The 27,634-nt window shown below is 26.0% G+C and overlaps 6 protein-coding genes across 6 annotated transcripts; 4 read left to right on the forward strand and 2 right to left on the reverse strand.

The window, feature by feature from the left end:
* Positions 1–569: 569 nt before the first annotated feature.
* Positions 570–3,204, reverse strand: Bm9848 (Uncharacterized protein; the record flags this gene model as incomplete). The annotated part of the gene is made up of 9 exons (XM_043082584.1): positions 570–725; positions 1,232–1,360; positions 1,470–1,625; positions 1,721–1,855; positions 1,956–2,063; positions 2,213–2,285; positions 2,388–2,488; positions 2,780–2,927; positions 3,197–3,204. The coding sequence occupies 9 exons, from the start codon at positions 3,202–3,204 to the stop codon at positions 570–572; spliced, it is 1,014 nt and encodes a 337-aa protein (XP_042938518.1).
* A 2,760-nt stretch (positions 3,205–5,964) lies between these two features.
* Bm17847 (Uncharacterized protein) lies at positions 5,965–7,899 on the forward strand (the record flags this gene model as incomplete). Its single annotated transcript, XM_043082585.1, has 4 exons — positions 5,965–6,012; positions 6,489–6,605; positions 7,100–7,363; positions 7,777–7,899. 4 exons carry the CDS (start codon positions 5,965–5,967, stop codon positions 7,897–7,899), a joined length of 552 nt encoding a protein of 183 aa, XP_042938519.1.
* Positions 7,900–9,134: 1,235 nt separating this feature from the next.
* Bm10201 (Uncharacterized protein) lies at positions 9,135–16,328 on the forward strand (the record flags this gene model as incomplete). The annotated part of the gene is made up of 8 exons (XM_043082586.1): positions 9,135–9,175; positions 9,587–9,739; positions 10,406–10,584; positions 11,082–11,161; positions 11,427–11,541; positions 11,998–12,218; positions 12,632–12,922; positions 15,621–16,328. 8 exons carry the CDS (start codon positions 9,135–9,137, stop codon positions 16,326–16,328), a joined length of 1,788 nt encoding a protein of 595 aa, XP_042938520.1.
* A 779-nt stretch (positions 16,329–17,107) lies between these two features.
* Bm10202 (Uncharacterized protein) lies at positions 17,108–20,179 on the forward strand (the record flags this gene model as incomplete). The annotated part of the gene is made up of 9 exons (XM_043082587.1): positions 17,108–17,115; positions 17,973–18,117; positions 18,256–18,356; positions 18,473–18,545; positions 18,681–18,788; positions 18,885–19,019; positions 19,115–19,270; positions 19,405–19,533; positions 20,027–20,179. 9 exons carry the CDS (start codon positions 17,108–17,110, stop codon positions 20,177–20,179), a joined length of 1,008 nt encoding a protein of 335 aa, XP_042938521.1.
* A 1,759-nt stretch (positions 20,180–21,938) lies between these two features.
* Bm10203 (Uncharacterized protein) lies at positions 21,939–24,569 on the reverse strand (the record flags this gene model as incomplete). The annotated part of the gene is made up of 8 exons (XM_043082588.1): positions 21,939–22,103; positions 22,507–22,635; positions 22,719–22,883; positions 23,003–23,137; positions 23,587–23,659; positions 23,787–23,887; positions 24,063–24,204; positions 24,562–24,569. The coding sequence occupies 8 exons, from the start codon at positions 24,567–24,569 to the stop codon at positions 21,939–21,941; spliced, it is 918 nt and encodes a 305-aa protein (XP_042938522.1).
* Positions 24,570–25,561: 992 nt separating this feature from the next.
* Positions 25,562–27,383, forward strand: Bm17848 (Uncharacterized protein; the record flags this gene model as incomplete). Its single annotated transcript, XM_043082589.1, has 2 exons — positions 25,562–25,624; positions 26,565–27,383. The coding sequence occupies 2 exons, from the start codon at positions 25,562–25,564 to the stop codon at positions 27,381–27,383; spliced, it is 882 nt and encodes a 293-aa protein (XP_042938523.1).
* Positions 27,384–27,634: the final 251 nt, after the last annotated feature.

The following is a 27,634-nucleotide window of genomic DNA, read 5'->3' on the forward strand; positions in this document are numbered from 1 at the left end:
AGGTAAATTGTAGGTTATTTTCATTAGACCTTATAATTTCTCCGCAAAATTACAAACTTAGAGTTTTAATTATGAATATAATTTCAGACCTAACCAGAAGAACATGTAGCTGAACTACTACTGTATGAGATTACTTTTATGGCGATAGATTTCACTGAGACGCTCAATTTATAGATAATTTACAACTACATATTCTTCTGGTTAGATCTGAAATTATATTACATGTAAAAAATATTTTAATTTTGTTCAATTTTGCAAAAGTGTAATATTATCAACACCTGTCTTTTATTCCTAGGTATATTGCTACAACGAAAGTTTGATGATATTTAGCTTTTTGAAAGATGAATACATGAAATTATTGAAATTTTCAATCAAATGCATAGAATATATTTCACATAGCTTTTTTATCTAGTGATAACAGAGGTGATAATAAAAGGTATAGCATATTTTTTTTCTAATTTTTACGTTTATTGATAAAAATTTCACTTTTTATAATCAAAGATAAATTATATAACAATTGAATGAAGAGGAAAAATTCAAACTTTTTGACAGAGGGAGAGAATAAAGATTCAAGCCTGATATATGTAATAAGCATAGAATACTGCTCGTTTATTTGTTGAATCAAAGATAATTTGCTGAATGTCATAAGGAGATAAGTGATGACCATAAATTAAACATCCATCCGCAGTAATTAACTGTGATCGTTCGTTTATTTGCATTGTAATCTACGAAATGTCACCGAATCAACTGAATGAGAGACTGGAGAAATGGGATAAAAATTGAATTACTCTCTGTTACTTTCAGTTATTTCATCCTTCAACTTACACGTGAACAACTTTCATCAATATTTGCGTGCGTCAATCATTCGACGTTTTTCCTTTTATAAATTTAAATCTTTCTCAGTTCTTACTAGATCAGAAGGGAACATGCACGGAGCATCAAAATTTTAACTCGAAATCTAACCATTTTTGAAAACAATTTTAAAATATGAGTTTTTTTTCTGTTTAAACTTTTCTTCTTTTCGTTCCCATAGATTATTAAATTATTGTTATTCAATAATGCAAACTATTTTGATATAGCTGAAACAACGCTCTTTAATAACGCTTGAAATGTCGCGGAAAAGCTTAATTCCGTTTGAGTGACATCGCTAATTTTTTTTCTTTCAATAATGTAATATACTTATAAGCTGATTGAATCTAATAGAATTATTGCATAAGATCAAAATTGAAACCTTATATTGTTGTGGGAAAATGCCAATTTCAACTTTACCCAACATTTGCGTGGTAAATTGTGGGGTACTTCCAAAATTAACGCATTGTTTGTTTTCATTGTCTAATCGCATGCGTCTTGTGTAAAGTATCTAAAAGTTGCAACATTTCAATTCAATGATCAGTTTGAGGTTGTTATTAGATACGTAAACCATTTCATAAACAAATTTTTGATTTGTATGAAATTTGAAAAGTGCTTACACCTGTCGTATAATCTATGATTACATTAAGTGCTGTTATTCCGTTTCTATCTGCTAATTGGATTGTTATTATGCTTTTTTCATTTGGGTAATATTTGATAATGACTTTGTGATCGGCTGGAATTGACTCTACAACATGCCAATTGCCTGGGATTCTCTGCAAAATTTTTTAACTCCCAAAGATAATAAAATGAGAAATAAATAATAATCAATGATGTGAAATACTTATTTCAACACAGAAATCTTGCATACCGCATTTTCCGCCCGTACTTCCAACGACGCTTCAAAATCAAATGTTTCAGCTATAATATGTTGAAAACTGGTAATATTGGTAATTTGATTGATACAGTGTTGCACTTTAACTTTAAAATATTCATTATAGAATAGCTGAAAATAATATGCTAAATTAAAAAAAAAAAAAAGACTGCTAATTGCTAAATTAGAAATAATTGAAAGAGAGTAGTTACTATTTTAAATAATTATATACCATAATGCCAATGTTTGAAAATAATAATAGAAATTCATAATATTTATTGTAAGTGTTATTCGGAAATGCAGCGGTGATAGCTTTATCAGAAACGCACAATAATGAAAACTGCAAAAGGAAGAAGCATTTAATTGAAATTAGCTTATTTATGCTAATAAATCAATTGTAAAATACTGCTAGAAAATAATTTCACTTTCAATTTAGATGTAACAACGTTTCTGAATAATAATAATAACATAAAATTTAAGAAATCATACTTCAGCTGTGCCAGGGTTAATTGTCAATCGAACAATTTCATCTTCATGCTCATCCAAGAAATTAAATATAATTCTGGAATAAAACATAAGCATTGCTTGGAATGATTAATTATTTCTAATTAGCATTTCAGGAAATGCTTTTTGATCATAATAATATATCATAATAAATGATTACATGCATTGAGTTTTATCACAAAGTGTCTGAGAGTACGAGTAATGCTTCATGCGTATCTTTATGGAATCATTAAATTCTAACCGATGAAACGATCGTATTACCTCAAATGAAATGAATAATTTACAAACAAATAGTAAAGTTGAAGAAATAAATAACTTATTACATAATATTATTCAGTTGACAGCATTCTTTGATATGAATAACATAAGAAAAGTGATGAGAAAACAAAATTTCTGACTTATTTTATTGTATTGCAATATTAAATTATACTAAATTGCTTGCAAATGTTTTGTTTTGCTTTTTTTTTTTTTTGCAATTCATTAATGCTATATATATATATATTTTTTTTTTACCTTATTTTACCTTATTTTGAACTCTTCTTATTTTACTACCTTATTTTGAACTCTTCCAGAAATCAAATAATAATCATCATCCTGGCTTATAGGTCGTAGTTCATTTACATACGACACAGATGGCATAGCTTCTACTACCATTTTATCCGAAACTAAAGCACAAAAGCTATAAATTGTTATTGCAATCCTGAAAAGTCACATATTTTCAAACCAGAAAAGCCTCTTTATAAAGTTACTGTAGTGATAAATTACTAATATTATTATTAAAATTATTGAATATTTCATACACAAATATAATTATGTATTTTTCCTCTATCATATTTGTTCATTAAAAAAAAGATTTACTTAATAGTTTTATTTAAATCTTATTGCTTTCCATCAAAAATAATTGTTCGTTGTTCTCTACTGGAAGAATGGAAGTAATTAATTGAAAATGTATGAAAGGAAATTAGCTACCGTAGCATACAGTAATTATACTTTGCAGTTGGCACATTTAAAAAAATCGATCGTTTCATATTCGACCGCTTAATGCACTAATATATTTAATAATAATGCTAAAATAAATTGTTTTAAAATGTAATTATGCAAAATTAGTGAAGAAATAATGAATATAAATTTTCAAACTTTGACATTTTTTTTTTCATCGATAAAAAAATTTGTTTGTTGAAAAAAACACTTTTAGTGGTTGTTTATGTATTTGCTTATGTTGCGTTGTATTAAAATGATAAATTTCATTTTCAACTTTCATTTATTTCTAATTATCTTTTATCTCAATGCATCAACAATTATTTGCAATGAACAACGTTTGTTTGTACTAAATTTCAATAAAAAAAAAAGTGTACAAAATTCATTTTTATATAATTCATCACATAGTTTTTGCAATTTTAATTTTAATATTTTAAAAAAACTTTCAAATAAGTAAATATTATAACAGTTATTATTAATCATCAAACAATGTAGAGTCATTTTAGTTAAACTTTTTCTTTTTTTTTTGACTTTTATTGTTAAAAAGGAATGACCAACTAAATCAGATTTAAAGGATTTTTTGTTTTTTTTTTTTTTTTTTTTAAAGAAACAGAATAACATAAAATAGTTTAAGATTATAAAATAACAATTGCTTTAAGTTTAAGTTTCCATACATTTTATCACCGCAATCATTGATTGCTAGTTAGTTAATTAATTAATTAGCTCATTATCTGGGTAATTACTAAAAGAAGAAGTCACTTTTATTCATTTTATCACATAATTAAAGAAATGATAATTTTTAGTTACAACTTACAGTTATCATTCATCACAATAGCTAACATTTGATATGGTATGATAAGATGGTAAATTAATTTGTTGAAAATGAATAGTTATTTTATCACACTTAGTAAGCTTAGATTTCTAAATATGCAAATTAGCTTTGAACTAAATATAATTTTCAACTTTTTAAAAATCAAAATCTAATTGTAGCAGTTTTTCAGAAGGGACGGATGAAACTGTTGTTTGCACCAACTTATTTACTCAATCTAATTATACTGGTATGGATCAGGAAATTAAAATTAAAAAATTACTTTCTCGTTTTTTTCGATCATTTCTGATATAAATTATTGATGTCATTTTTATTTTCTATTTTTAAAATAATATATTTGTAATAAAAGTATTACAGATTTAATTTAATTCAAATTTTGTAGCATCAAAATATTGCTATTATTGGTTAGCAATGGATTTGAGTACAACAGTGAATTACAAATCGAATGATCATGCTGAATCAATTAATGCTGAGCATTTATTACAACTTTGTTCGACATCAAAAAATGATGAATTATATGGCTTCACTTATAGCACTGAAAATTTTCCAATTATTTTGAATAGTACATTGAATGATTTAACTCAATCAACAGTGCATTTAAAAAAGTAAATCAATCAATCAATAATTTATTTACTAAAAATTAAGTAATACATTTTGTAATTATTATTTATTTCACTCATAACTATTTTATAAATTAAAAAAAAAAAAAAAAAAATGAAGCATTTTTGATAATTTCTGTAAATTGTAGAACACTGAACAAAAATTCATTATTTTTATATTATTTTAAAGTAAATATTAAATAATTACTTTAAGATTAATTAGTTAACTTAGTAATTCTATGAAATTTTTATAATTAGATTACAGTTAAAATACATTGTCATTGAGGAATAATATGATAATGTATAAAAAGTAAAATTTATAAATATCATTCATTATTACAAATAATAATAATAACTATTATTCTTCACTATTTATTACGATATCATAACTTAAAGATTTACTTTTTAAGGTTGTGCATTATTAATATTATTATCATTAAGAAAGATAATTCATTAACACTAATAATTTTAAAATTTGCAGTAATGATCTTTTAAAATTCATAAATTTGTAAAAATTGTAAGTAAACGACAACAACAACTTTTTCATGATTAACAATTTTTAAACTTATTTTTTTTTTAATTTTTAAATTAAAAATTTTTTAAGCAGCAGCAAATTTTAAATTAAGGTGAAAATTTAATTTTATTTATTAAATTATCAATCAATGCAACAATTTTTCTAACATTTGAAATTTTTTTTACAAGATTTAAAAACTTTATAAAGAAAAATTTTTAAAAATCAAAAATCTATAACTTATTTATGTGAAATTACAGTGAGCAAAAAGTACTACGCTATGTTGATGCAATATTTTTTTGTCGTAAAGGTAATTTACAAATAGATGATGACAATGGTGCTATGAATTTTATCACCAGTTCATTTTATCATAAATTATTGGCAGATTATTATCAGCTGATAATATCACCAAAAGAAATTGAAACTATTAATAATATTCGTGCAGAATGTTTGCATAAAGTTTATGATTTCGCTTTTTGTTTTTTTTTTTTTTTTCTTTTATTTTTCACATATACGAAATTATTTTATATAAATAAATTTAAAAAAATAATTAATTAAAAATGATTATTACACTTTTTTTTTTTCATATTTAATTCTTATTTTGTTTAATCATTACTATTTAATAAGTGCAGTCAAAAAAAGAAAAAGTATTATTATTTATGATAGGAATGTAAAATTTTACAAAATAATTTTCAATATTTTTCATAAATAAAAAAAGAAAAAAAAATGACAGGGAAATATAAATACCGGTGATTCATGTATTGCAATTATCGAAGGAAAAGCAGATTTTATTCCTCATTTTGATGTTGGATTATTTCATATGCATAATTTAGCACAATTTGAAGCATCGGATCTTATTAAAAATTACGTATGTTATAGTACTTATGTATTGAATTTTATATTTAAATAAAATTTTGATGTAAAAAATTTGCCTAATTTAAATTATTATTTTGTTATTTTAATTAATCATTATAAAATTATCATTTTAATTAATTGCTATTAAATTATTATTTTGCTATTTTAATGAATCATTACAAAATTATTATTTTGATTAATTATTATTGAAATATATATGAATGTTATATGTTCTGCTATAATAAATTTAATTTGTTAATATATTAAGTAATAAATTTTTGTCAAAAGACTCATAATTACCTGCTTTTTTTTCATAGATAGTTTTTGGATATAAAATGAAAAATATTATACCTGAAAGCTTTTATTATAAATTAAATTATTTTCTTATAGCTAAAATTAAATTCATTAATTTTAAAGTAATAAACATTATTTTGATTATATTTTAAAAAATTGTTTTATCATTTTAATCACAATTTTTATTAATTACAGTTTCCACAACAAAAATATGAATCATTTCCAATCGATTATCTTGCATTGGGAAATAAATTATTTTGTGGGTCAAAATATATTGTAGCTGGCAAAAATGGCGCAGATAAATATTTCGATGTGAGTAAATATATTTTAAATAATTTAAATTAAAAAAGAAATCCAATTGGTATATTGCATTCAAAGTGATTATTAATTACCACATAAATCACATAATTTATTCATTCAAATCTATTCTCAAATTATTAAATTACTAAAATTTTAACATAATTTCTTAACTAAAATTACTAAATACCAAAAATTTATCTTCAAATTACTAAATTACTAATTTTTTCAATTTTTTATTTAACCAAAATTCTTAAATAGCAGAATTTATTATCAAATTAATAAATTAATTTTAGCTTTTTTATCATCCTTAAGTTTATTATTAATTACATTTCTGTTTAACTAAATATTTGAAACAAAAAAAAAAAATCAAATTCCAACCAAAAACATGTTGAATTAATATGATTGATTATATCAAAATTAGATAGCAAATTACTAAATTAGTTTTACTAAATTAATTAATTTTAATTTTAGATAAATAAAATTATCATATTTCTTTTTTTAATCAGCATTCCGAATGTGTAACATTATCAACACCTGATTTCTATTATCAGTTATGTTGTTGCGATGAAGAATTCAAAGTTTGCGGTACATTAAAGGATGATTTAAAAATTGATCTAAGCCAACCGATATTTTTAATAAACGATTCACTCGATGAACCAAATAAATTAGCAAAATATGAATTAGATGAGAAGTCAATACGTAAGAAATATCAAAATAAATTGGATGAAAGATATAGAAAGAAGTCACAAATTGTTTGTGCTATTGGAATGGTAAATGATTAAAAAATTAAATTTGGAATTTTAGAAATTATAATACTTATTTAAAGATAATTTTGCAATGTACAAATATAATTTTCATTAAATACTTCATTAATAATATATAATTATTACAAGTAATTAACAATTTATTGCTTATTATTTGTGAAAAAAAAGAAAAATATATCGAAAGAATAGGTTATTGTATTAAAATTTTTTATATTAATAATTTTCTATGTTAGCATTTTTGATGGAAAAAAAAATTTTTTTAAACTGAAGTTAACATCATACATTAAATTTTATTTTTTTTTTTAAATTCTATATTTTTTTAAAAAAAAGAAATTTGATGTTCGTCAAATAATAACATTTAATTTTTATTTTAGTAGTATCTTTTAAAAAAATTTCCTTTTTTTTCTTGTTTTATTTAGCTCAAAACGAATGAAACATTAAGCGAAAATCGATTAATAAATGAAGCATTTCCGGCTAATATTAGCTCATGTCGATCCATTTATCATTATACGAAAAAAATTGGTGAAGAATATCAAATGTAACATTTATATTAATAATTGCTATTTCTTAAATTATCATTTTTAATCAAAAAGAAAGAATGAAATTTATTCAAAATTAAAATTTTCATTTTTCCTACAAACATAATTGAAATATTCGAGCAATAAATGAAACAATTAATGTCAGGTTTCTTTTTTTTGCTTTTTCATCTCAAATTTGTAACTCTAAAATTTTCAAATGATAATGAATAATTCGTTTTTTATCAATGATAATTTACTTTTGCTATATCTAACTAATAGCTGCATTTATTGTAATCTAAATTACTATCTAACTTAGCTTGTATTATAGAAATATTATAAATCTAATATAGTGTAAAAATAAGCATTAACAATTAAAATTTAAACTTTTCAATTTTATAAAATAAAGAGAAAAAATGATAAATTAATTTTTGAGGACAATTGAAATGAATGTCGCATTCGGTTGTACATTAGCAAGAAAAACTGAAATTGGTTATCATTACTGTCAATTTCGTGGTTTAATTTGTCCAAAACAAAAAACACTTCCGGAAAGTGAGATGAAAGTAGAATGTTGTTGTGAGGGTAAACATTTATGCAATCATGATATGTACTCATATCGTGCTTTCTATTTACTGCCAATTTATATGGAAGTTAGTTTTTCTTTTTTTTTTTTTTTCTTTAATTTTAATAATTTAAATTTTTTTTAAAAAGATAGGAAGAAAAAAAAAGTTTAATAAAAATCAAAAGAAATATATCATATGATATAATATATATACATATTTAATTTTTTTTTCTTTTTTTGCTATTAATACAATTCATTTTATCAATGAATTGTATTAATTAATAGAATTGAAGAAAAAAAAAAAGCAAACTGTTTTCTTTTTTTAGCAAACTCTTTTTTTTTTAATTCAAAATTTAAATGTATTTGTATTATGCAAACAAAATTTGAATGTACAATGATATGATAATCAATCTGTTATCATATATTTTATGATCCATTATGCTTACAATGATATGATAATCAATCTGTTATCATATATTTTATGATCCATTATGCTTACAATGATATGATAATCAATCTGTTATCATATATTTTATGATCCATTATGCTTACAATGATATGATAATCAATCTGTTATCATATATTTTATGATCCATTATGCTCTCAATTATCATCCTTTCGTTTTGTCTTCTTATCAAGCAGAAAAAAATATTGCGCAGTGCATTATGATTTTGTGCTTGGACAAGTTGTCAACTTGCATATGAATATTAATATGGATTTACCACGTGAGGAAGACTATAAGTAAGTAAACGTTAGTTTCTCTTTTTTTTACGTGTTTTTTTTTTTGCTTTCTGAAATAGTAAATTATTGATTAAAAAAATTTTTAAAAAGAAAAATATTGATTTATTTAAAAGGAAAAGAAAACTTAAGATGACTTAATTTATTTGAGATAAATTAGTTTAATCATTTCATGCGTTAATTGTTAAAATTAGCAATTTAATCAAAACAATTACGTTATTTTTTCATTTTTTCTTTTGCATTTTAATAATTTTAGTTTATTCATTTGTAATTGAAAAGTAATAACAGTTTTATTATTTATTTATTTCTTTTTAAATGTATCAAAGATTTATTTGTGAAAAAGAGAAAATTCAGAGATAGAAAATATTGATGTATTAGTTGGATAAATAAAATTAAACAAAAATTTTTTTTTAGCGCTTATGACCAACTTGGTTGCCGATTTATTGAAGCAAAAATACGTGTAAACATACCAATTCATTGCAAAGATGAAATTTACAAACGAGAAGATACGTTAATGGGTAGACTGATATATATGTGTACCTGTCCTGGAAAACCTTTATCAGACAGGTTTTCCGGTTTTCTGTTTTCTGATAATTGCATTCATTCAATACTTAATTAATTTACGAAAAAGATTAATTAGAAAATATTAGCTGCATCAATAGGAAATAGTTGAAAAGAAAACAAAAATATTAAAAAAAGAGAATGGTTTGAATGATAAGAGTGATCAGTGTAAATTAAATGATTAATTGCATTGAAAAATTAAATAATTGAAGTAAATTGATTGATTAATTCGAAAAAATATCGGAAAAAATTAGATAGATACAATTATTTCTATGATTTTATGTTTAATTTGAAATTATAATAAAATTATTGTGAAGTGAAGAATTTCAAGAAAATTTCAAATTTTCTTTATAAGAGAAAATTAAAGTAAAAAAACAAGCCTAATTTCTTCTTTTTTTAAAGTATTTAAAATTTTCAAAAAAAGAAAAAATTGGAAAAAATATTTGAAATTTTTCTTTTGTTTTACTAATGAACAGAGGAATAAACTTAGCAATAACATTTGTTAATAAATAATTATTAATTAATTAGATTCCAAAGATGAACAGAAAAGATAAAAATTTGATATGTATAATTGCTCACGAATGAATATTTCATAGATAACATTCAATAATAATCTTAATAAGAGAAATAAATAACTTAAAAATTTTTTATTTTTGTTTTTTTTTTTTTCAGAATGAATCAGTCAACTTGTGATGTTAAATTAGAAAAAGAAATAGCAACAAAAGCAATAAGAGATGCTGAAAAATCCAAATTACCTAAATGTTATTATATGGATTTCATGACGAAAACGGTAAATTCAGCACCAACCGGTATAACCGAATTTTTAATGAATAATATCACAAAACCATCAAGTAAAATTTTTCTTGTTATTTTTCTAATTTTATTTTAGTGATATAAATTTCTGAATGATTATAAAACTTTAAAAGAAATGTTTAGTTAGAAAAAAGAAATTATAAAAAAAAAATATAAAAATAAAAGGAAAGCACTGAAATTTTATTTTTTTGTTCATTTTAATTTTATTTTAATTGTTTTAACTAGAAATTTTTAAATTGTTATAGAAACTTTTTATAACCAAGTTTAGTAATGATATTTTAATGAATGAATGATTTATGAATTTGAATATTATTATAAAAAGACTAGGAAAGATTTTTATATAATAATGAAACATTTGAAAAAAAATCATTAAAAAATAATTAATTATTTATGATAATGTTAAATAGTTTGTAATTGTTTCATTTCCAATTTATATAATACATTCATTTTCAATTTATATAATATATTTATATAATTTAAAGCACTGTTTTTTTTTTTCTTTTTGTTTTGAATGACATTTTTCTGTTTCAAATAGCTGAAACATTTTGGTGTTATGATCAATTGGAAGTTGTCAAAAATAACGGAGAGCTTATAGCTCATTGGATCAGTGATGAAGTATGTATTCATTTAATTCATTATTCCTTTTTCCTATAATTTTTACTGAAAATTTATAATATTGCAATTTTTTAAAAATTAAAGTTAGAATTGCTTTATTTGAGTTGAATTAAAATTATTGTAAATAAATCATTCATTTTTTCAGTGTTATTTGTTACCTATTCAAAATAACTCTTTCATAATTAAGCAATTTGCTTATTGTTTATTGTTTTTTTTTGTTTTCAGTATTTTTGATATTTTATAAGTTAAATGCAATTTGCTTTAGGTAAAAATTACAACTCATTCAGAAATTCGTGATGTTTGCATTAAAATTGCAACAGAAGATGGAACATATGTTTGCACATCATTTCAATCTCGTGTCATTTGTTGCTGCAAAAATTGTACTTCATTTTTTTTTTTTCAAAATAAAGCAAAGAAAAAAATAATTAAATTTTAAATTATAATAAAAGATTTAATCGATGATCCCTTCATAGTAAATTGTATAACATTTATCAAACATTTTTTTTTTTTTTGCAATTCCTATCAAATAGTAGGTTGATAAAAATCCTAATAAGATTGATAAAATCTTAATAAAAAGACAAAAAGATTGATAAAATTCTGACAAAATTGTTATCACCATAATGATATTTTTTATGAATTGTTATTTTTATTTTTTGTTAAGAAAAGAAAAAAAAGTGGTCAACATCAGAAGTAATTGTTTATATTTTTGGGCAAAAATAAGTGTAATTTCAATGATTGTTACTCTTATAAATGAATGATAATCCTTTATTTGCCAAAAAAAAAACTAAAATAATTGAAGTAAATTGATGATAAAATTCATAATCGTTTTATTTTAGATGGCAATACTCCATGTAATAAGAAGAAAGAAATACAAAGTATGTTTATGCGTGATTTAGTACCAATCGATTCAGTGTGGACAAAAACCGAAGAGACATTTCGACAGGAGCAAAATTTTTGCATTCAGCCTGATCGAAATTTGGCCAAGTGTAAATCACCGATGGGTTGTTATCATATTCGATATGCTATGATAAGTGATCCACGTGCAATATCCAATAATGTAAGTTAGGGCTAAATTATGAATGAAAATATAAAAATTATATCTTAAATTTATCACAAAAATTTTATCATAAAACTAAATTAGATAGTTTATTTATAGCAAAAGGTATTACAGTTTTTTATTTTTTCTAGTTTAATAACCCATTATTAATTTTAAATATTTTTCCATTTTCAAAAATACTGTAAATCTTTTTTTGCTGTAACAAACGTTAAATTTATTTATAATGTTGAATTGTTTTTCTTTCTTTTTTTTACTAATTATATCAGTAAACAATAGTGTAATCTTATTCTTCATTTTTCAAACTTTTTATAAATTATTTTAGTTTCTTTGTATTTAAATTTTTTGAAAGAAATTTATTTTTTAATCTTTTATTCATTTTTTTTTCTAAATGTGCAATAATATATTTATTTTAGCTTTCGGCTGGTTGCATATCAGATATTGATCAAACATTACTGGAAAAATATCCATATTTAGCATTATGCTCAAATTATCTTAAAAATGGCTTTGCCAAAAAATGCTTTTACACGGATACACGTGATGCAATGACGTCTATACCGTTGGTTGTATGTTGCTGCAATACAAATCCATACAATGACTGTCCGTTACGTGCTCACGTTAATGATTTAGGATTTGCTTATAAAATGATCAAAGAAGAAAATAAATTTGAAATTTCATCTGAACAGAAGAAAAAATTGAAAAATAAAGTGAAAAATAAATTAAATTTGTTGCAATCACTAGGAAAAAATCAATAATATTTTATTTTTTTTATTATATTCTATATATAAATAATATAAATATTTCGCTTTTTTTTTTTCAAACGTTAATGTTTTTCAAATGTTTTAATAATTTTGTAAAATAATTATAATTTAATTAATATTGCTATTATTTCTAATAAATATTTTTTAATAAAAAATTTTGGCAATAAAAATGTTTGTTATAGTATATCAATTAAATGATTCTTTAGAAAAAAACATCAAAAAATTATTCAAACTAAAAGATTATTTTTTCGTTTTCTTTTTTTTTTTTTTTTGTTCAGCAAAGCTAGACAGGTAATAATTATTGACTTTTTTCCTTTATTAATCAAAGTGTTAAATTATCAATTTTGGTTTTTAACTATTTAAATTTTTAACTTTTTTAAAATTTAAATTAAAAGAATTTTTAAAAATCTTTTTCTTCGGTTACCACTTGTATAACAAAAACCTTCTAGTTATCCTTGTACTTTTACTTTCAAAATATCTTGCTGCTATCTGATCAATACCACTTTCTTCGCAGAAGTTAGGATTTTATAATTTTCAAGAACTTTTCTTAGCTTCAAATCTGTATTTTTTTTTTTTTTTTGCAGAATTAAGAATTTCTGGAAAAAATAACTAGATAGATCATTGGTATCATTTTTGCAACTCCATAAAATCGATGCATATTTTAGGAAATAATTTTATGATGATTCAAAGTTTACATTAGTTTAAATTAAGATCATACATTTAAAAATCTCAAAATTCATTCAGTACCAATTAGAAACCTTAACCATTTACTGAATCATTCTGCCTCAATTAATTTCAAAATTTTATTAATACTAAAATGTTGCAATAATATTTTGATCTTCCATTTTGCTTTCATATCTATTATCTTCCTTACTTATATTACTCCGAAAGTAACAATTTTGACTATCATAATAATCATTATAAGCTAGTTTTCATCAGAATCATGAAATTTAGTAATGATTATAACACTCATTCATATGATCATTTCTGAGGTATTAATGAGTAACTATAATATTAATTCAGAATATATAATTTATCAAAGTGAATAAAATTTTGAGGAAATAATCGATAGATCAAAAATTATTTCTGGCATTCTTTTTTACTTTAAAATGATAATTAATTTAAAGCATCTGACATTAACTGATTGGGACAAGCAGTTTGGGTGTAGGAAACACCAATACAATTATATTTTAAATCTTAAAAAGTTGAAAATTAATCAATAAAATCTAGCTTTGACTGTTGTGATGAACAATGATTGCTAATCAGTTCAGTGATCACTAGATCATTATAAATGAAATTAAATAGATTACTTAAAATAGATTACGAGGAAATTAAATAGATTACTTCATTCATTTCATATATGAGTACCCGCAGAAGGGATCAGAAATCAATCATTTGATATCAGTACATCGCATTCATTTCTTTTATTTTCTTCATTGCAGTTACATAGCCATTATTATTTCATGTAACTTTTGATCAATGCCAATAATTTTAATCTATTTCAATCAAACTAACCTTCTATATAAATCTAATAAATACAAAATGTAGAACGAAACATTGAACCTGTCTGAAAAAAAAATTTAAGGAAGAAATGGCCAATCTTAAAACTTCTGCTTTATTAAATTACTTGCGTAGCAGTCTTCTGAGATTTCAGACTGACAAGGAAAATATTATGAATGTTTTTTTTGTATTGTTACAGCTGCGAAAGGTTTTTCAATTTATCGCAAAGAACCGATTAACAAAATTTAATATCAATATGACCAGTTAAACTATAAATATATCTTGTTTCACTTCGCTCAAATTTTCCGATTTTTTGGAAATAAAAATTTTTTTTAAAAAATTTGAAATTTAAAACAAAGCAAATCTGAAAATTTACAGACGTCGTTCAAACGAAATATTAGATGAAGTCATTTAGCATGCGCAAATTATCTATATCAATTGCAAGCAATGTAATTATGTATTTTCCCTTCTAACCAATATTGCAAAGATTTGAAAATTTATAAAAATTGAATCGAAACGAAATAAAATTGTGCAAAAAACGTTGCAACTGCTTTGCATAAATTATTTCCAACAATGTAATATAGCAACTAAAATGAAACAATTCAATGCAAAGGATTAAACACTGACTGTTTTTATTATACTAATATAAATTCTATTATTACTTATATTATTATACGTGGACATAAGTTCATCAATATACGCAGTTTGCCACTCCCATCTGAATGAGCATTTATATATACAATTCTCCAATAATCTTCAACAAATTTCATTCAGTAAGTTTTTATTTATTATTTCATTTATTTCGACAGAGGATGTTATCTTTTTCGGAAGTTTCGAGTTATGAGAAAGATTTCGGAACTCAATGATTAATTTGTAAATAATCCATTATATTTAGAAAAACATTTCTACTTTGCGCATTTGTCAAACAACAGCGGTGAGCACCGTCCAGTAAATTTGAATGTTTTTTCAGAATTGGCAACAAATTATTCTCATTGACATGCATTTCATCTATTTCTTCTGCTTCTTCTTCCAGTTGATCACTATTCAAACCACTGTAAGTCCACTTAAAGTTTGAGAAATACAACAACGCTGCAATACCTTGAAATTTTAAAATTTTACACAGTGTAATTCCATATCATTTGAGGCAGCGCAAACGGACCAAACAGAACCGTTGGATTTATCAATATCAAAAGTGAGAGATGACGGACATGGATCACAAGGCTTATCAATGGGCGGAGAGGATGAGGAAAGGATTGGTTTGCAAGTGCTTCAAACAAGAACTCTGGATTTATCGGCTCCAAAACTGAAAAAGGAAGGGAATAAATCGCAAGGCTTATCAGTGGATGGAGTGAGTGATGAAGGAATTAAATCGCGACAACAACTCGTTCCAATCGAAACACTGATGGAAGAGATCGAACTATCAAAGCAAAAAGAGAGGAGAAAGAAGCAACGTTGTGATATATGTGGAAAGGAAGTAACAAATATGAAAACACATATGATGACTCATACTGGGGAGAAGCCGTACAGTTGTCCGATATGCTACAAAAATTTCGCTTACTTGCATAATATGAAAAAGCATATGATTACCCATACCGGTGAGAAGCCGTACAGTTGTCGGATATGCAAAAAGAATTTCAATCATCCCAGTAATATGAAAACACATATGATGATTCATACCGGTGAGAAGCCTCACAGTTGTCCAGTATGCGGGAAAGGTTACGTACGAAAGAGCGATTTGCACATTCACACGGCAGTTCATGGCATGAATAGTAGACCAGTCTACCACTGCACTATTTGCAGTAAAGACTTTCAGAGTAAACTAGGCTTGAAATTACACATGAAGAAACATTAAAGCTTTCGCACTTTGAAGAGAAGAAATTTATATTTTCTGTTGGTCAAATTCTTTGTTACTTATTCCTTTTTTTGTTGATAAATTATTATTGGTATCTTTGATCTTATGTGCATATTAGAGTCATATTCTTCACTCTTTTGTCATCCGTGCAATGCATTTCTCAGTATTAACTTTTTTTTTCTTGATTTGAATTAGCAATTTTTATGCAAATCATCGTTTAATTCAAAATAGCGTATTTGTTTGTTAAGCAAATGAAACTCGTTGCATTCGTTATCACATTATCAGTTACATCTCTGTCAAGCATTCGGTCATCCTTTTGTTCTTCACTTTTTGGGTTTGTCAAAAATAGATGACAATGTTCAGATGAATATATTCCTACCTAAATATGTGAAACATCTGCATAAACACGTAGTATGCAAGAAAGTAAACAATACAATAGTGAAAATATACCATCTTTACAACTATTTGACCTTCATCATATTAACTAACATTGGAATAGAATCGTAGTGTTAAAACAGTGCGCGTCCTTTTAGCTATCATTAAACTGCACTGATTGAACCGGCACAGAATTTCACTGAGTAAACCGGCATTAGATGTTGGACTGATCCAAATCGTTTCAGTATTTATTGAATAATATTAACTGAATGCAAAAAGTTAACGGAGAGATATCAGCCGTCTTATGTTATGCTAGAACCGTCTTATGTTATGCTAGAACACACTAAAATTTCTTTAAATCAAAGTTTTGTTGTTAAAAATATCATTGCAACAAGCGGTGGAATATGAAGTGGTTGGTTTTTGTAAATGTTTTTCTAGAATGTAAACTTACTTGATGCTGTGGTGACAAACTTTACTTCCAAAATTTCAGTTAATTTCATCGGTACAGCGATTTATGCATTCATTAATTGCTTTTGAGGAAAAGATTAGATGAAATTATTAATTAAATTTTCTTAACTGACAAGAAAAAGTGGTCTAGGCGAATACGATAGGGAAATATTGCATAATTGTAACATCAGAGTGTTAAAATATGTCATTGAGATAGCTTTTATCATCTGTCAACAAAACAAGAACAGCCCATCTCTGAGAATTATTAAGCGATATGCTAAACTGAGGAAAGATAAATCAAATTTGAATTAAAGTTGTAAATTTTCTTGCCGTGTAATTTTTCTTCTTGGGCTTCTATGGATATATGAAGTGGCTAAAGTTTAATTTGAGATAAACATGTAAGAGTGACTCTACAACGAAAAATTCTAGAAGAAAGTGGATAGTTCCTCAGTCGTTGTTCATCTTTTCTTACATTCAATAAACACTTTGTAGGCACATATAACTATAGTAAGGCATGAAATTTTCAATGACAATAATTGCAATCTTTTATCTGAAATAATACAAGAAAAGTTCAGTAATTTGGATAAGCCAATTATTCATTTTTATTATATCTTCCTTATCAGTGTATTGAACAAGTTATTAGTATTTTACAATTACAATTTCTAAATTTTTTGTTTTTCTTTAACAAACCAGCAATTCAGTAATCTTTGTTTTTTTGTTTTATTTTGTTGTTTTTTGTTTTTCAGATACGTATGAATGTGATAAATGGTTTCATTTAAATTAACTAGAGTGATATTAAGTCCAATTTTTATGACTTTTCAGGATTGCAATAGCAATTTACAGCTTTTGTGCCTTAATTTCGAAGAAAATAATGACGGAATCTTTGCCTTCTGTGTACGATGAAAGCGAAGAGCCGTATATAGACAAGGAAGCACAATTTTATATATCTAGTTCACAAGATAATGAAGTATGGCATTAAAGACGAATTGAAAATGTAAAAAACAAACATTAAAATGTCATTTGTAAACATATGCAAGCTATTTAGTATAATTTAATATTGCAATATAATGAAATAAGTTTATATTTTGCAAATCGTTTATTTCAGCTAAAGCGATCATTTCGTCAACTAAATTTCAATGATTCGGTTACGATACGCTTAAAGCATTATTCCTATTTTTATTACTTCTTTGACAGACGCTCAGCCTGGTAAATACTTTAATATTAAATATATTATTATGAATAAGTGGGACATTTTTTAAGTGTTAATTATATTGTAAAACATTATTTATTATTCTCTATAGAAATATTCATTTTATTTCTAGGATTACAATATCTTTTCTGGATGTAACTGGAGCTTACGTAGCTGCTTTTATGATTGTCCCTGGCGATGCCGAAGTAAATTTGCATCTTTTATTTTAATTAATTGTTGGAAAATTTATTGCCTTCGAAGTCAAAATCATCTACTCAGTTTACAATTAATTTGTTAGCATAAATAAGCTAACTTTGATTAAATGCTTTTTCCATTTGCAGTTTTCATTATTTTGCCGTCATGGTAAATATAATACTGTTTCATTTGAACAAAACAAATATAAGAAGTATTATGAATTTCTATTATTATTCTCAAGTGTTGGCATTATGGTATCTATTATTTGAAGTAAAAGTTAATCATTCAATTTTTTTCTTTTTAATTATTCCTAATTTAGCCGTCTTTTTAACTTAATATATCGTTTTCAGCTGTTCCATGATTACAGTTTTAAAGTAAAGACGGAAGAGTGTATTAATCAAGTTACCGATATTACCGGTTTTAAACACTCTATAGTTAAAACATATTATGTTGAAGCAGTATTGGAAATGCCACCGGAAACTGCGGTATGTAGATTTTTGTGCTGAAATAAATATTTCACTTCGTCCATTATCACTTATTTTTCATTTTGTTATTTTCGGATATTGAAGAATTTTTTTAGAGAATCCCGGGTAACTGGCGTATTGTGCGGCCAATTCAAATAGGTTACAAAATCATTGTCAGATATTATCCCGCTGTAAAAAGTATAATAAATATTCGATTAACGGATAAGAACGAAATAGCAGCACTTAATGTAATCATAGATTATACGACAGGTGTAAGCACTTTTCAAATTTCATGCAAATCAAAAATTTGTTTATGAAATGGTTTACGAATCTAATAACATTCTCAAACTGATCATTGAATTGAAATGTTGCAACTTTTTTTAAAAAAAAAAACTTGTTTTTTAAGATACTTTACACAAGACGCGTGTGGTTAGACGATGAAAACAAACAATGCGTTAATTTTGGAAGTACCCAACAATTTACCACGCAAATGTTGGGTAAAGTTGAAATTGGCGTCTTCTCACATCAATATAAGGTTTTAGTTTCCATTTTATGTAATAATTTTACTAGAAACGATTAGCTTACAATTATATTATATTTTATTAAAAAAAAAAAAAAAAAAAAAAAAAAATTAGCGATGTCACTCAAACGGAATTAAGCTTTTCCGCAACATTTCAAGCGTTATTAAAGAGCGTTGTTTCAGCTATATCAAAATAGTTTGCATTATTGAATAACAATAATTTAATAATCTATGGGAACGAAAAGAAGAAAAATTTAAACAGAAAAAAAATTCATATTTTAAAATTGTTTTCAAAAATGGTTGGATTTCGAGTTAATATTTTGATGCTCCGTGCATGTTCCCTTCTGATCTAGTAAGAACTGAGAAAGATTTAAATTTATAAAAGGAAAAACGTCGAATGATTGACGCACGCAAATATTGATGAAAGTTGTTCACGTGTAAGTTGAAGGATGAAATAACTGAAAGTAACAGAGAGTAATTCAGCTTCTCAATGATTTTGATCTCGCAGGTTGCCATGGGAATGAACGAAATACGATCAAATAACATGAAAGAATGTATGGTTTATGGTCATCACTTATCTCCGTACGATATTCAACAAACTGTTTTTGATTCAACTGATAAAACAACAGTATTTTATGCATATTACATTGAACCAGTGTGAACCTTTATATTATTTACGTCAAAGATATTTCGCTTGAACTTTTCTTCTATTATATAATTATTAGTGATTTGTATTTGATTATATATGATATCACTAAAATTTTCAGAAATTACAGCGTAAATCACATTCAAATAATGAAAAATCATTTTTAAACATGTGTAAATATACATAGTATTAAAAAAAAGAAAACTGTCTAAACCTTTTTCGTAAATTTTATTGGGAGCTCTTTTTTTTTAAATCTTGACCATGAAGAATAGGATGAGCAATGTGATGAATTAGTCTTTATATTTATGATTTTTTTTTTTTATTTTTTATTTTTTAATCCAACTCAATTCAAAAGCTTTTTCCAACTCAAAAGTTGGAATTTTTTATGTGTTATTTAAAGTTTAACTTTATTATTATTTTTTGAACTGCGCTGGAAACACTTTTGTTAAATTCTTCGTAGTGTGTTATTTGATAGAATCGATGTATATATAGTTTCTGAGAATAATTATAATATTAATAAAAATATAAGCAATATATTATTTTACTTTTATATCAATAAAACAACCTAAAAAGGGCATCCAAGCTATGTTCTAAGAAAAACAGCTTGCATGTAGTAAACTTCAGCAGAAGTATCTAGACACTAAGAATAAATTATGTGTTCACCATTCGGTCTGAGCAGTTTAGAAGAAATTTTCGAATGACAGTAAATAAAATGTAACAAGGCATTAGGCTTGATAAGATTTCATCAAAAATCTAAATTTCGGAAGTTTATTGTGAGTTGCTGAAAACAAGACGAACTTCTAAAAGATGTCCATGACATGATATAGTTATTTGCACCTTATATATGGAAACATAAAAAAGTTCAACTATTCAAAATATTGAGGTATTACTTTGCTCTCTATTGCTGGCACCAATCCTTGCAAGAATACTTTTGAATAGATTACTATCCACACTTTAACCTGAAAATAAATGTGATTTTAGAGTAAATAACTCTAAAATACCATTGACCTTTCATTGCAAGAAACAATCTAGCAACTCGTACAAGGATTCTATGTGCTCTTACTAGAATACTGCTTGCGTTAAGTGTCACAATGATTGCGATTGTCTTCCTCAGTACACCAAAATAATCAATCTGCTAGATCAGATACGGTGATACACTCTTTGAACACTTCCAACTCCTTGAATACAACACCGCTTCCGCACGTTCCGCTACGCTGACAGTATGATAATGAAAAAGCAAAGCCTACGTCATTGAAGCCATTTTATTGAGAACGCAATTGCCTGAGTTCATCTTCAAGACATATTATCACTTCCCGAAGATTATGCTTTGGGCACGCCAATCAGCCGTCACCCAGTCCACTTTAATCCCAAATCACGTACGATCCATAACGTAGCTACCGTCTGCACATAGGGTCAGTTTCGAGAAAATCATATACAAAGAATCCAAGCAGATCTTCCGCGGAGTTTTTTTTGCAACGGAACTTGCCTATCTCGCATTGATCTTTTCATCTATCGAATGTTTACATCGAGCATAAGTTGACAAATTTTTTCATCTACCGAATGTTTACATCGAGCATAAGTTGACAAATCTTTTCAGAAATCTTTTTACATTAGCATATTCACATTTGCTTAATCTTTACAACTTCTTTAATCCACTTTAGGAAATTTTTTTGGCTATGAAAATTAAAACAAATATTTATATATCAAAACATATTAACTGAATAAAAAGAAGAAAACTTTATAGCAATATTTCAGACATAAATAATCTAAAGTTTCACACTGTTTCTATATAATGAGCATAAAATATGTTTTTTTTATTTGTTGAATCAAAAACAGTTTGCTGAATGTCGTATGGAGATAAATGATGGCCATAAATCATACATTCTCTCGTAGCTGGTTCCTTGCTTTCTTTATGTTTTCCACCCATTAACATAGTAACCTTAAAAATAAGCATAAGTGATAAAATAAATAAATGTGAAAATTTAAATTGAATTACCCCACTATTACTTTTAGTTACCCACTCTCTTAGCCTAGATTCGAATAACTCTATATAACTCTGAATGAATTCTTGTGTCAAACTTCTTTAAACTTCATTTCAACTCTTTCTTTTTTTTTTTTTTTGTTTCGTCTAATAAGCCATTAAATTGTTATTTGAATTATTTCAATGTAGCTGAAAATAATATTGATTTGTCCAATAATGCTTGAAATGATGCACCTATTGAAATAATATTGTAAGCTGTTATTGTTTGATCAAATAATATTCATGACTCATCACAAACTGATTATTTCTAATGATTTCTAATGAAATTATTATTATTATTGCATATCATTAAAACTGAAACCTTATATTGATGGGCGAATACAGCAATTTCAATTCTACCCAGCATATTCAAAATATACCGTATGCTAGTTGAAAAATTAATGCATTCTAAGTCTTTGTCGTCCAATCCAACGCGCCTTGTGAAAAGCATCTAAAAGTTTCTGGTTAAGAATTTTTGCTACCTCAAATTTTTGATGTTTATGAAATAAAAAGAAAAAAAAAAAGTTTGCTTACACCTATTGTATAGTCTATAGTTACAGTAAGTGCTGCTATTCCATTCTTGTCCGCTAATCGAATTACTATTATACTCTTCCCAACTCTATTACCCAGACAATATTTGATAACAATTTTGCTACCAATTGGAATCGGTTTTACAAGATGCCAATCGCCTGGGATTCGCTGGAAAATTTTTCGTATTCAAAAGTAAAAACAAATAGCAAAACAAAAAATTAAAAAAATTGCATTAAAAAAATCAATGATATGAAACATTTTAGCATAGCATAGAAATCATTACATACAGCTCTTTTAGGTCGTACTTCCAATATTGCTTCAAAATCTTTTATACCATTTAAATAGTAACTGAATTTGACAATATCTTGAGTTTCATTAATGCAGCGCCACGTATACCTAAAATACCTTTCATCGTGATATACCTGAAAATTACTATTCTTTACTAAGCAGTAGTTAGTTTAAGATTAATCAAATTAATTTCAAAAAAATAAAAAATGAGTAATAATATACTGTGCATACCAATATACCATAAACTGAGAATATGAACACAAATTCATAATAATTTCTATAGTGATCAGTGCCATAATGATAACCACCTGAATAATAAGCTATAGTGCAACCCATAATAAGCTAAAACAGAATGTAGTAATGATTTAATGAAAACTGAAGTCAGAAGTTTAGTTATTACTTTAACAACTTATGAAACTAATTTTTATAGTTTAATTTGGCTTATTCATGCTAAAAACTATTTAGATGTTACCGTGTAATAATTATATAACTTCAACATCTAATGCAATGAAATATCAGATAGATCTAATTAATTACTATAAGATATGCAGTTAATTATTATAGAATATATTAAAAAGTTTACCCAAGTATCGCCAGGATTAAGCTTTGTATAAAATACACGTGAACCTTTCATATCCAAAAAGTTTAATTTAAGTCTAAAACAAATAAATAAATAAGCACTTCCCAATGCACTGATGAAGTTATACAAGAGTTATATTTTTAATTATTTTTGTAAAAAATACTTCTGTAGCATAATAATGTAACTTATACTTCAATACTTACTCACTCATAGTTTTATTTGATTTAGAATATTCATAATGTGTATGCCTTAAACGTATAATAATGGAATCATTAAAATCTAAATGATGAAATGTCCAATTTTTCTGAAAAGAAAATCTTTATAAAATAGAAATTATTAAGAAGCAGTAAAATGTCAATCAACCTATACATTGTTTGATATCATCGTCAACTTTAACTTATTTCATTATTAAGTTATATCGGCACAAATATTTTAAAAATATTCATTTCATTATTTCAAATTTTGCTTTAATGTTATACCTCAGATGGGCCAATTAAATGAAACCGCTCATTCTCGTCAATGCGACTCTTTTCCGTTTCATCAATCACCGAAGGTAATTTTCTGACCATTTCTACTTCTATCGAAGCTAAGACGCAAAAGTAATAAATCGTTGTTGCAAACCTTAAAAATCATATACTTGTTTGCTAAGCAAATTTCCTCGCCACAAAGGCTTTTTTTCCCTTTCGCATCGATCGATAGACGACAAAAGTCAACAATTGCCAATAATATCACAAACAGAATTATGCATCCTTCTTTATCGTATTTGCATAATCTGACTATGACCATCTTCTCTTGTTATTTAAGAGAATTTAATTAGTGCTTTTCTTTCATCTAATCTCACACTTTCCGCCAAAAAAGTAATTTAAAAAAAGGTACAAACAGCCATACCAAAAGAATTAAATCAACATGAAAAAGGAAAGTTGTACTACCATGCAGTTAAGTATATTTTGTAACAAATGCATTAATATAAAGACCAACCAATTCATATTCGACCGTTTAATGCACTGACATATTTAACTATAAAATTTTGATATAAATTAGCAATTTGTACGCAAATCATCACTTAATTCAAGATAGCACATTTGTTCGTTAAGCAGATGAAACGCGTTGGAATGTTAAAATATTTAAAATGCCAGCAATGCCAAATCTATCAAACAAATGGAATTTCATTGTTAATCTCTTCTTTAAAAAGTCAGTTACAACTACGTGAGATTTTTTTTTGAGAGGTTTGTTAATGTCAGGAGCAAACAAGAAATTGAAAAGCTTGTATGAGTGTAGAATAAGCAGTTCAAGAAATGTAGTAATAATGACAAACTTTCGTTTAAGTTTGTCCGACAAACCTTTCTCATTTGAGTAAGTTTTTCCCTCACCTCTCCAGTTTCATCCATTCCGAAATGAGCTTTTTCATCGTCTTTTTGTTTTTTTTTTTTTTTTTTTTTTTTTTGGAATAGATTTTAAGATCTTAAATGTTTGCTTATTAGGCATTAAGTGATGGTTGGATTAATTCATTCTTTTTTTGCTAAATCGTCTGTTTATTTGATGGAATGAAATATCATTTTAAGTCATTAACTTATTTAGTCATTGATAGCGAATAGTTCGTTATTTGAATCTGTAAAGAAACTTTCCCTATATGTCGAAGAAAGAGGATGAAAGACGAACCTTTATCTTCCATGTTTGGATGATGGATGATAACTTCCTGTATTTAACATATATAGATTGGAACAATGTTAAATCACGGCTGATACTTGGAATAAACTACTGTTCACATTTGACTTATTCTTTTTTGCCTGTTATTTGAATCTGTTTAAAATTCAATTAAAGAAAGCCACGAGGACTTATGCAAACATGTACAAATTAGATTCTTGTTTATAAGAACAAATTGAAGCCTGCCCTTAAATTTAACGGTGTGGAATTGCAGATAGTTCCAGTCCGAGCTTGTTGCTTGGAGCCATTAGGCATCTCTATTAGCTACATAACCATGGATGGCGAACTGATAACTTCCGGTTCAGCATTTCAAGAGATGCTAATCAGACACAATGCAGTAATTGATAGAACTTTACTACCGTCTTTTTTTCCTTTTCAGTTTCATTATGATTGGCATTTAAAAGGTTCATAAGTATTAGGAATTATCAATTGGTACTCATTTGACAGCTAACTTCAGCAAATCATATTAGATATGATTATTGATACAAAGAAAATTTGAAAATTTAAAATCCAAACGAAAGATCTGGTGAAATCATTTATCATTTATAAATCAATATTATCAATTATAAGAGATGCAGCAATGTAATTTTCTCCTTTCGTTAATAATCCAAAAGACTTGGATGCATGAAAAAATCGAAGCGAAATGAAATAAAATTACAAAAAATGTCACAACTGCTTTGCATAAAATTATTTTCAACAATGCAATGTAGCATTTGAAATGAAATAATTTGATATAAAGGATTAAACAATGATTGCTATTTCGTATTATTATGCGCAAATATTTTATATTCTATATTATCAGTACACGTAGTTTGCCACTCCCATTTGAATAAGCATTTATACATACAATTCTCCAACCATAATTAACAGAATTGATCGGCTGATCTCTGTCAGACTTCCTTCTACAAATTTCATTCAGTAAGTTTTGCTTTATTTATTTCGAAAGAGGATGTAACCTCTTTTCAAATTTTTGAATTATAAGGAAGATTTTCGGAATTGATGATAAATTTGCAAATAGTCTAATATAATTAAAAAAAAAAAAAACATTTCTTGGAGAAATCCTTTGTTCATTAATCAATGAGCATTTGAATGCTTTTCAGAATTTACAAGAAATTATTTTCATGGACATGTATTTCATCTATTTGTTTTTCGTCTTCCAATTGAGCAATGTTCAAACTACCGTAAGTCCACTTAAAGTTAACAAAATATAACATATCGTTCAATATCTTGAAGACTTGTAATCTTGCATAGTGTGATTTAATTTCATATGATTTGAGACAGCGCAAACGGATCAGACAGAACCGTTGGATTTATCAATATCAAAAGTGAGAGATGATGGGGATGGATCACAAGGCTTATCAGTGGAAAGAAAAGATGAAGGAGAGGTTGGTTTGCAAATGCTTCAAATAAAACCCCTAAATTCACCGGTTCCAAAAGTGAAACAGGAAGGAAATAAGTCGCAAGGCTTATCAGTGGAGGGAGTGAGTGATGAACGAATTAAACTTCGGCGACAATTCGTTCCAATCGAAACACCGGTGGAAGTGATCGAGCTATCAAGGCAAGAAAAAAGGACGATAAAAAAGCAGCGTTGTGACATATGTCGAAAGGAAGTGGCAAAAATAAAAGAACATATGATGACTCATACCGGTGAGAAGCCGTACAGTTGTTCAATATGCAAAAAGAATTTTAGTCGCTCTTCGCATGTGAAAAGACATATGATGACTCATACCGGTGAAAAGCCGTACAGTTGTTCGACATGCAAAAAAATTTTCAATGATTACTCGAATATGAAGAAACATATGATGACTCATACCGGTGAAAAGCCGTACTGTTGTTCGATATGCAAACAGAATTTCAGTCAGTCCCAAAGTATGAAAAAACATATGATGATTCATACCGGTGAAAAACCGTACAGTTGTTCGATATGCAAACAGAATTTCACTCACTCCCAAAGTATGAAAAAACATATGATGATTCATACCGGTGAGAAGCCGTACAGTTGTTCGAAATGCGGAAAAAGTTACACCCGAAAACACAGTTTGCAGTCTCACATGGTAACTCATGTCATAAACAAACCTATGCATTGTATTCAGTAAAGATTTTTGAATTAAACAGAGCTTGAAATTGCATATGCGGATTCACTGAAGCTTACGCTTTACTTTTTACTTTAAATTTGAAGAAATACATTGCATTGCTATTTCCGTTGTTATTGATTATTTATGTTTTCCATCAGTCAGTTCTTCTGTCATTTGTTTTTAAAATAACACTCTCTCACTGTTATGTGTTATATTCTTCACACTTTTTTATTTGTTTTGTTATAAATTGCCTAGCGATGCCTACACAACGA

The sequence above is a fragment of the Brugia malayi genome, assembly GCF_000002995.4.
Source record: "Brugia malayi strain FR3 genome assembly, contig: Bm_v4_Chr4_scaffold_001, whole genome shotgun sequence".
Classification (NCBI taxonomy): domain Eukaryota; kingdom Metazoa; phylum Nematoda; class Chromadorea; order Rhabditida; family Onchocercidae; genus Brugia; species Brugia malayi.